The following is a 10,730-nucleotide window of genomic DNA, read 5'->3' on the forward strand; positions in this document are numbered from 1 at the left end:
ATACTGAGAGACAACTCTCACATCAGGCTATCTTCTGTGTTAGCGTTGTAAATCCGTAGCCCTACCGCTGTCCCAATGAAAAAGAAATTTACCGGGATAAAAGCAGCCTTTTCAAATTAATCGTATACGTCTTAAATATTGCATTAAATAAACCTTCGTGCCTTTTAGAGTAATTATTTTACGAATGTATAATAAAATTTAATATTCTGTGTATTAATATTTTTACTAGTTCACTTCATACATAATACAGGGGACGCCTCCTTAAGGATACAGTATTCTACGTGTTACAGGCATCTAATGTTCATCTATCATTGGCTAGTAATTCCTGTTTCACCCTGTATTCAAGCTTTTTAATAGAACACCAGATATTTCTAAGAGAGTTAATTTCGAGTGGTAATAATAACATCGTTTATGCTAACTTTTTCTAGCTTGTGTAAAATATAGAAGAAACAAATAACCTTTTCTTAACACCCTTCCCAGTACTTTAATTAATATTCTAAAAAAGGTTTAGACTCGATATACCAAGCAGTTTTTGTTGCAAGCTGGCAAGAGAATAATAATTACAAACTGGCCATTGTACGCGGATTTTATTTATTTTGCAAGTCTAACATGTGTAATTCATGGTGAATTTTTATATATGAACAGACTTAGCAGTCAATAGGAAATGTTTTGAAGTGTTGTTTGAACTGAATTTATATTGTTTAAGGTGCTTTTTGCCCGAACTTTCTATTAAGGGTTTTGTGCAATTCCTATAATGAAGAACCATTATCGTAATCCATGATAAAAATATTTTATGCAACGAAGGATAGGAGGAAAACAATAGCCCAAAATAATAGAATTGCAGAAATTCTATGTAAAAACAAAGAAGTTCTTGAGAAAAAAAAAAGAGGTTAATAATTAAACCATTCAACATGTTACTATTTTCACTGTGGGGAAATTACTTTGGATTCTGGTTTTACTTTGATCAACTAGAGCACGGTAAACATGTAAAGGTGGTTAATTACGAGTACCAAAGGTTAGTTTAAGAAAAGGTAAAATACAATGAGAAAAAGCACAACAAATAAATGCAAAATGGAAGATAGCTAAAAGAAGAATAGACAGATACATTCGTTTGAAAATATGGTAAAGTCTGTTAAGTACAGCACATACTCTTCTGACCTACGGACGAGTACATAAAGGGCATTGAAGAAATGTGAATGAGGTTGAGAAACTAAGATGAACGAGACTGACAACGGATTTTCATCTATATACAAAGTGAAAAAAGATACGTTGTTTTGTAATATAATAGAATCCACCGTAAATAATACACAGGAAAAGAAGACCAACCTGACTGAAAAATATCTAACAGCGATAAAATTATACATGTAAACATTTTTAATGTCAGTGAATGTGTGAAAAAAAACCAGTTGTGCGTGGCCTATTGACAATTTTTTAAATTTATCCAAACAATTTTCTTCTTATACACAAAATACATGCATATGTTTTCATTTGGTGGGGTATGCGGACTTGCTACGCGTTTTCAACTGTAACGATTTTTGTTCACCCAGGTAAATGTGGTTTAAACGCAGATCAACTAAATTATTTTCCTGTTGAATTTATTTTATTGAATAGTCTTTTTTTTTTTGTGAAGAAATCTGTGTAAAGTCGAACATAGTATAGAAAAATATTTTTCAACAGTGGGTCAAGTGATAACAAGGTACCACGCTTCTTACACTCTTCGACATTAGTTGTTTCAGCAAGTAAAAGATTGTGTCAAAGTTGCACTGATTAACCTATTAATTTACTTATCTTCAAAATGTAATAGGGGTGTATATTGCCTAAACTGAGTATTGCTTTTATATTTCCCTCCGTTTATTTCGCTACTTTAATCTTAATTTACACAGAAATTTCCATGTGACAAGAAATAATAATCCTATCAAGCTTAGTTCATGTCACATTGATAACAAATATTATTCGTTTTTCTCTTTTTGCTATATATGGAGATGGAATGTCGAATTTTGATGGATGCCAATTGTTTTAGATTTCTCTAAATTTATAATTTTTTTTACTAGTTTATCTTAAATTACTTTTCGCTGAAATAGAGTAATCCTACCTTCAGCAATTAATTTTATTAAAACGATTTTGAAAAGTTTAATTGGTTAAATTCCATACATAGAATTATTTTAATATTTAGTCCAAAAATCCAATCTACCTCCAACCCATCTTTCGTTAACCTTACCATCATTGCGTAGCAGACAAAATCATTTTAAATTCACCATATCGAGTGTATCCAAACTTAAATTTTACGTTTAGAAGTATCAACTATATAGAATTCATTTATTAAGCATTTTAAGATTATGAAAACCTTTATTCTTTTACCCATTTCTTATCTTTCGTATTTATCCTAGTATTAATGTACTTACTGCAGTACTATATAACCTTAATTTTGTAATCTTTAATTATTGCCTGTCCTGCCATAAAGATAATTCCAACTAATTTAGTACTACTCTCTTCCCGAAAAGCTTTTTCCATTCTATTCTGAACCATTACTTTAGTTATTTCTTTCTGATTAGTGGATGTGCTATCGTGATTCTTTCCTACTTTTGTAATCATGATGAAGATTACTACACATCGGTTATTTTGACCCATCCGTAACCTATAACAAATATTTTACTCCACCAGTCGAGAACCAAATTTTACAACAGGCTATACATTTTGTACAACCAAGGATATCTATTGTTAAAACATCAAAACTAGTTATTGTAACTAGGCGGATTTTAATTAACATTTGTCAGTGTAATAGTTTTATATATGTACTTTTTTATTCTGCATTGTGTGCAACTTGAGCAGGGATTAAGTAGACATCCCTAATCCAAGAAATTTTTCAAAAGTGAAGTCTATATTTTGAGTTTCTGATGGCATTAGATAATAATCTTCCGTATATTCAATCGTAAAGGGGATGAAACAGCATACTATTTTCTAGTTCTTAATCACATACTATACTATACATCTGTGGTAAATCACTTATCCTATATACACTAGGTTAAATTATTTGAATACATTTATCGCTGATTGTGGCCCAAAATAGTCGGTGGTAATCAGGATTTTGCTTCTAAAAGATCATAAACATTCAATTTTTGAATGCAGATAAACAAAAGTTCAAGCGAGTTCTATAACAGAATTATTCTCAACAGACGAGTAGACAGCTTTCAAATTGTTTGTTACCTATTGCTTAGCATTTACTCATTAATGGTCGTCTGTACCCTTAAAAAAATGCAGCAAATATAAATCCGATTGTCATAATATATAAGGTGGAGCAAAAGCGACACATATACAGTTTAAATTTTAACTCTTTTGAAACAAATATTTACGTTTCTATTGTCTTCGTAGCCTGTCCAGTACATTGTTCGTGCTTTAATTTGAATTTCGATAATTTCGTTATAAAGCTCCTTTGGATTCTATTAACCGCAACGGTGACCAAGGTACCCGAAGTTATCAATCGTCGTTTACACAGCTGCTTGATGTTGGTCTTGTCTTAACTAACACTTACCTGATGTTGATTATCATACACATTAAAAATATGAATTATTAATCTTTAAAAACTTTAAATAAATGTTTGTAGTATATCACTAGTTTCACAAATCTTTTTATATATATATATAAAAACTACATCAAGTGAGCCTATTTTTTCCTAACTAGGAAAGCTGAGAATTTCACAATTTTCGTAGAATCTCACTTTTATAAACTTTCTACTGTACTTTTATAATCACCAAAAACTACATATATCAAACCTTCGTTTAAAAAACCTGTGTAACCTTGAAGAAAAGTAAATTAATTTCTTTCTACTATTAGATATCTATACATTACTAGTGGAAAATATATAACACTGTTGCGATCGTTATCAGGCTTTAAAAAAACATTTAATACCAACGTGTGTAATGAAACCTGCCATATACGACTTAAAAAAGAAACAAGAAATATTATCACCGAATTATTTTAAATATTCCAAAATGAGAGATTTTTAAAGTGTTTAATTTTACTTTCATATTGGGCTATTGCAACACTGTCTCTGAATAACACCAGATTCAACACTAACATACATTCCCAGGTAAGGCATCATATAGATAAATGTTTTTTCCTGGTATACAATAAAGAAAAATGATAAAAGATATCATATAATACAATATTATAAAAGAAGAATATCTGTAATTCATACGTTTAATTACACTTTATATTAATGTAAACGTTCTGAATATAAACAGTTACTCTCCACAACAGTGGCTATTCCCCTTCGAACACAAATTTGATATAAATATCTTCATATTACATTGGATGTAACTTTAGTGAGATTACACTGTTTCTATAGCAGATAATCAAACTGTTTTAAAATTAACCCGTAAATTACAATACCCGCAACCACATGGCAATGATAATAACAGGACATGTTACAGAAGTATAAACACACCCCCTTCTTAATAGCAATTTTTATATTTCGATGTACCGCAGACACATGCTGATACCAGTACTTCATTTTTCATTTCTGGGTTGGCAAGATCCTACCTACTTACTCAAACCTCTACTTTTAACATTAGCTTTTGTTCCAATACTCACCTGTTTACTGGTAACAACTTTGGGAGACCACGATACAGAAAACTGTCGTTATCTAACTATCGTCAAAATCAACAAGAACTGTTCTTGGTGGTACTAATACTTACCCTTTAATTACCCTAGCCAACTGGCTAAATCCTACAAAACGTCAAATCTAGTTATCAATCCATAAATCAAGAGATAATATAATGATTAATTTCCCATATAAAAGGTCAAACTTTATTACTCACACACCTGTTTTTACTTTTAGCCTTAGGCTAAACAGCATAGAAACGTTACTATCCTGATTAGGTTTGTATTATAAACAAACCAGACCTGATAAACATTAGATCGACTTCAATGTTAAAAAAGAAAAATAAAGTTAAGCCTAAATACGATCACATACAACAATGAAATAGCATCTTTTATAGCCTAAGGCTAATATAATATTCCAAATGGCTATCAGAATAAAAGCTAACCACAGTTTATGAGACTAAGTTCCCTCAACCTTTACCTCGGTACCAATCTAGCCATCGGCTAATGCTAGTCTCAAACCCGTGAACAGTAGCTGTCGGACACAATCTTACCTCCAATCCTAAGCCTTGTTTCACTCGTACAAAATCTTCCTTGTGTTAACTCTCCACCGGTCGCTTTCATAATACAATGACTTAACCTAGCTTGACCCATCGGTGAACTCTAGCACCTTGGATGCAGCAAATAAATGACACGGACACACAGCACAATATTTTTATTTATTACTGTTTCACCAATACTCAAAACTAACACAGTGTTACACTGATACATCATCACAAGCAGATAAATACACTTGTATAAATAAAATACAGCACATCAAAACACGTGTTAGAATCAAACTAAACACCTTTAAAGAATATAAAAACAAAAACGTCTTAATGTACTAAAGACCTCTTTATAATTAAAATACAATAAATAACAATAATTATCATTAATAAAAATTACACTATAAAAATGTACACGAAACATATGATATTGTAGAGGTAAATTACATATTAATGGACCAGTTTTAAAGAATAGTTAATAATATTTAAACAAAATATTTTGTATCTTTTGGCATATTCATTTAGTACACACACCCCCCTTTTTTTTTCACAGATCTAGACCCCCACTTTATTAAGCCATACATTTAGATCATCATACCACCCCCACGTTATTTTACAAACAATAGAGGATATAACTCAGACAAAAAAATATATATTTATTTAAAAAACAACAACATATAATCTTTGAAATAAGTTTAAAGACTGATTACTTTAAAAGTAAACACACATTACCTGCACTCACCATTTATAAATCACACAAAACTATGAAAGTTTAGAATGAAATGTCCAAATATTTTATAAAACCCTTTAAGTATCCACGGTAACCAAGATGGGGCTGACATTAATGGGTTTTATTAATTCACCAAATTTAGAAAGGATAAAATTAATTAAAGTTATATCATTTACACACTTGCTCACTATCCCTATTTTTGTAAAATCAGGTTACAAACCTAAGGACTTTTGGAAACAACCGCGGTTGAAATGAAACAACCACAAAGTTGATTCACGCGGTACTCAAAGGGTTGAAAGTATATTAAAATGAAACTTACGTTAACAATCACACGTTAATTAAAACCGGATGGAAAAAAAAAACCCATCCTTAATAAGAGATACGAGGTGTTTTAGACTAAATCTACCTTCAGCCATCCGCTGTTGTCCACCAGGGGAGAACACATTATTAAATTGGTTCCAAATCTTCAATTTTGTATCGTTATTACCAATAAACTTTATGCCACGATTAACCGTCCCGTGGCTAACATCGTAAAACAAACACAGATAATTAAATTAAAACTTCCATTATATATAGATGTTTTTTAAACTCTAGGTTCCTGGGTGCCAAAATACCCGAAAATCTAGTTATTCAAATATTTTTTTTTCCATCCAGTTTTAGGACGGTTGTCGAACTACCAACATCTTAACCTACCTTGAGAAGCTTGTTGAGGCGAAGGCTGTAAACTCATGTCGTGTTGAAAGCTACTTGGTCCCGGGATGGCCGATATTCCCGACGTGTCCATGTAAGGTAAGACTGCGTTTGTACTACTACTATCTTGTGAGTGGCTGGAAACACCGATGGGGGGTTCTTCAAAAGACACTAGTGGTTTAATATCTGGAAAGGTTTTAAAAGACAACGTCAAAAACCTGAACGTCTCGTCGTACGAACTACATCATTCTTCCGAGACTAACATCACAGCCATAATTTTATAGTTATGGGGAAATAAGTATATTAAACTTACAAAGAGTTCATCAACCCCCCCCCCCCCTACTAAAGAATCAGTTAACACAAAGACCAGCAACAAGCTATCTTTATGGACCCAAATAATTTAACATTTACAGACATGTGGGCTGTCTCATACACTAAGCTATCTTTATGGACCCAAATAATTTAACACTTACAGACACGTGGGCTGTCTCATACACTAAGCTATCTTTATGGACCCAAATAATTTAACACTTACAGACACGTGGGCTGTCTCATACACTAAGCTATATCAGTTAATATTTTATCACTAACTAGATAACTGTTATATATTTTAAATTTACTACAAGTAGAAAAATCAAGTAACACTTTTACTAATTAGTTTACAATGTTAAAAATATTTAAACCCTAGAAATAAAGAAAAAATAAACTAACACTTTAGTGTCTTGGTATCTGTTTGGTTTATTACCTATCCTAACACTAAAGTGTTAAATGTTGGGATTGTTAACGATCCTGACATTAAAGTGTTAAATGTTGGGATTGTTAACGATCCTGACACTAAAGTGTTAAGTGTCAGTATCTGTTTGGTTTATTACCTATCCTAACACTAAAGTGTTAAATGTTGGGATTGTTAACGATCCTGACATTAAAGTGTTAAATGTTGGGATTGTTAACGATTCTGACACTAAAGTGTTAAATGTCGGTATCTGTTTGGTTTATTACCAATCCTGACACTAAAGTGTTAAATGTCGGTATCTGTTTGGTTTATTACCTATCCTAACACTAAAGTGTTAAATGTTGGGATTGTTAACGATCCTGACACTAAAGTGTTAAGTGTCGGTATCTGTTTGGTTTATTACCTATCCTAACACTAAAGTGTTAAATGTTGGGATTGTTAACGATCCTGACACTAAAGTGTTAAATGTCGGTATCTGTTGGGTTTATTACCAATCCTGACACTAAAGTGTTAAATGTCGGTATCTGTTTGGTTTATTACCTATCCTAACATTAAAGTGTTAAGTGTCGGTATCTGTTTGGTTTATTACCAATCCTCATTTAACACTTTAGTGTCAGGATCGTTAACAATCCCAACATTTAACACTTTAGACAACAAACATACCTTCCATAGTATTCTGGTTCCCCAGACCCGAGCCAGATGAATCTGATGCCGAATGTAAAGATGTGGGAACGACTGCCTGACTTAATGAGTTTGAATGTGGTAGTTCTAATGCTGAAGAAGATGGAAGAGCTAATGATGTGGACACCGATGGCTGAGTGTGAGATTCGTACATAGAGACCTGTAATTTAGGGATTAATTTATCACCATTTCTTGTAACAACAAACACATTTATCCATTAAAAAATATATATATATAAAAACAAAGAGTTCAGACACTTACACCACCACCATCTGTAGTTAAGGTAGCCTCCATGAGTCGTGATGGTTCTACATCAAAGTCACCGTCCGTTATAGATGGTGGTTCTTCAACCGTAGCACCTGATTCCTGCTGTGAAGGAATGGGAGAATACATAGTGTGTGATTTTTGAGAATAGCTTTGGCTGGAAGGAATAGGAGGAACCCGTGACTGGGATGCCGAAGATAATCTCTGATTAACGTCTGGAGTGTTATCATTCACGCCGTCTCTACTGATATCGCTGATGATTTCTGGAGAATCCGGCTCCTTAATTTTGGATGGCACGGGTTCTTCCGTATCGCTCTGACTCGATCCCGACCTCCGTCTCGGTCTGCCTCTCTTACGTTTGTGTACCGGAGGGGATTCCGTACGATGATGTTGGTTCCCAGAAACAACCGGGGTAGAGTTAACGGGCTGTTGTGTAACTTCTTGGACATTATGTCTTTCGGCTTGCTTTTCCCCACCCACCTCGGCAAGTCCTTTGACTTTCAGAGTCTCTGCCGTTTTGAGAAGAGCAGACAGCTGATCCTGAGACACATTCACTTCACCGTGATATATAAAATCAATAATGGCTTTCATATCAACATATCTCATGTCTTTCATTATCACAATTGGATGTTTACACGGGTTATCGACAAAAAGAGCTTGGAAGAAGGGACTGCATGCCGATAACACTACTTTGTGTGCCTTTAAACTGTGCCCTTCGCAAGCTAGAGTTACATCCACTAAGGCTTCGTTACTTAGTAACTGTTCAAAAACCGAGAGCATGTTGGAATGGTGATTGTTCCATTTCAAACAGAACTGCTGGGTCCCCATCTTTCTATGTTCACTTTGAATCTAGATACAAAAACATTTTTATCTGTAGACATTACTAAATTTCTTGAACAAATCATACACATATAGATATATAGCAACTCATTCATGGACTAATCATAATCGTGAAAAAATAAAACTGTCTTAACTTTAACCTAGTACCTCATATAATATTTTCAGAACATTATCTCCAAAATTGACCATCTTGTGAACTGCAGTAACGTTTTTAGTACCTACACCCATTATGGTAAGATTATAATAATTAATTACTAATTTGTTCATTATTGGCCTATACAATCAATCACTCAAGTTTAATTACTAGTTTTTAAATTTAACCCCATCTTTTAATAATCTACTACCACAAAACCCTTTTTACTCAGGAATTCCAATAATAACTGTAGCAATTACTAGTTTACAAAATCTAGTTAGCAATTACCTAGTAAAAAAAATGTATTTAAAAATTAGACTTAGCCTAATACTACAAACAATGACCTTTTTTTTTATGAAATGTCAAAACTTACGTTAGCCTGTAGTATGGTTAGTATTACGAGAATGAAATATATAACGTTAAATCAATTATATAATGCGTAAAGCTAAAATGAAAAAAAAATATCATTCAAACCCACCACCAGTTACGGCGTCAGAATATACTTATAATTTTATATTATAAAAAATAAAGATAACGTATGAGCTATCGATGTGTAATGAATCACTCATACTTGTAGCTATATCTTAGGTAAACCGTAAAATCGGTAAATTAAAGGCGTTAAGACTAAAAAACAGTAAACTGCATATACACCAATTTTCATTATCAATAGATCGACGAGTAAATTTTTTTCCTTCCAATTCCACTTAAAATAATTCATAAATAACAAATTAAATATCTTACGCAGATTACTTTTTAACAAGTGATGTCATATCTAACCTGCAAGTGGTATAGCTAACGCCAACCCTCGTATTCCCTCAGTTAACGTAACGCACGTTAACAAACCGCCTTTTCCAATTTTGGCCGCCATATTTGATCCCTAACATTCTGTACAAAAATCGGCTACGCAAAAATTGTAAGTAATCTTCCGGTATCAAAGAATAATATAATCATAAAGATGGGTCACTATAAAAAGAAATGTGAAAGTTAATACTCAATAAAATATAATACGTTGCATAAACTACAAACCTTTAGTCAAACCCAATCGCTATTTCTTGCGTTCTCTTGCAAAGCATTAACCACCTCCTTTGGCGTTATCCTGCACAAAGACGCGCGTCTCTCGTACAATGCTACCTTACGTACATGTAAGTATGCTACGGGGATTAAAATGTAAAGAAAAGGGTCGTTGTAGCCCGGACAATACCCGTTTCGACCAATCATAACCTGCAAGAACATACGTTATAATTCATTCCAAGAGTTAATTTAATATACAAGGATATTGTGATTTTGGAGACAAGCACAAAAAAATCTGGGTTATCGGATATCATCAGTTCTCATTTCGTGAACATAACGCACTGATAAAGTTATAAGGATGAATCCTTATTTAACTTATTTTTGAAATGTTCAGCAACAACTAAACTTTCATTATACATATATTTTACTGTAATGAAATTTATAATTTTGGGGGGCTGTCAGTTATATTTGAAAATTCAACAAGTGACAAGCTCACAGTGTTTG

The 10,730-nt window shown here is 32.8% G+C and overlaps 1 protein-coding gene across 11 annotated transcripts in view; it reads right to left on the reverse strand.

Annotated features, from left to right (window-relative positions):
* Window positions 1-10,355, reverse strand: part of LOC106464122 (protein tramtrack, alpha isoform-like) — a 27,115-nt gene extending 16,760 nt beyond the window's left edge. For 9 of the 11 annotated variants that reach the window (XR_002611645.1, XR_002611644.1, XR_002611646.1 and 6 more), the window contains exons 1-4: window positions 10,242-10,355; window positions 8,240-9,091; window positions 7,961-8,138; window positions 6,568-6,750 (exon numbers count right to left, since the gene is read on the reverse strand). Coding sequence is in view for 7 of the 11 variants with exons in the window: in XM_022391804.1 (XP_022247512.1) it covers window positions 6,568-6,750; window positions 7,961-8,138; window positions 8,240-9,070 (1,192 nt within the window). In the remaining 4 variants the exon portion in view is untranslated. Of the gene's footprint in view, window positions 1-2,001; window positions 3,729-4,972; window positions 4,984-6,566; window positions 6,751-7,960; window positions 8,139-8,239; window positions 9,092-10,241 lie in introns of those variants that run through there. The other 2 variants (XM_022391807.1, XM_022391808.1) reach the window with 2 other exon arrangements.
* Window positions 10,356-10,730: the final 375 nt, after the last annotated feature.

The sequence above is a fragment of the Limulus polyphemus genome, unplaced genomic scaffold, assembly GCF_000517525.1.
Source record: "Limulus polyphemus unplaced genomic scaffold, Limulus_polyphemus-2.1.2 Scaffold1565, whole genome shotgun sequence".
NCBI classification, from domain to species: domain Eukaryota; kingdom Metazoa; phylum Arthropoda; class Merostomata; order Xiphosura; family Limulidae; genus Limulus; species Limulus polyphemus.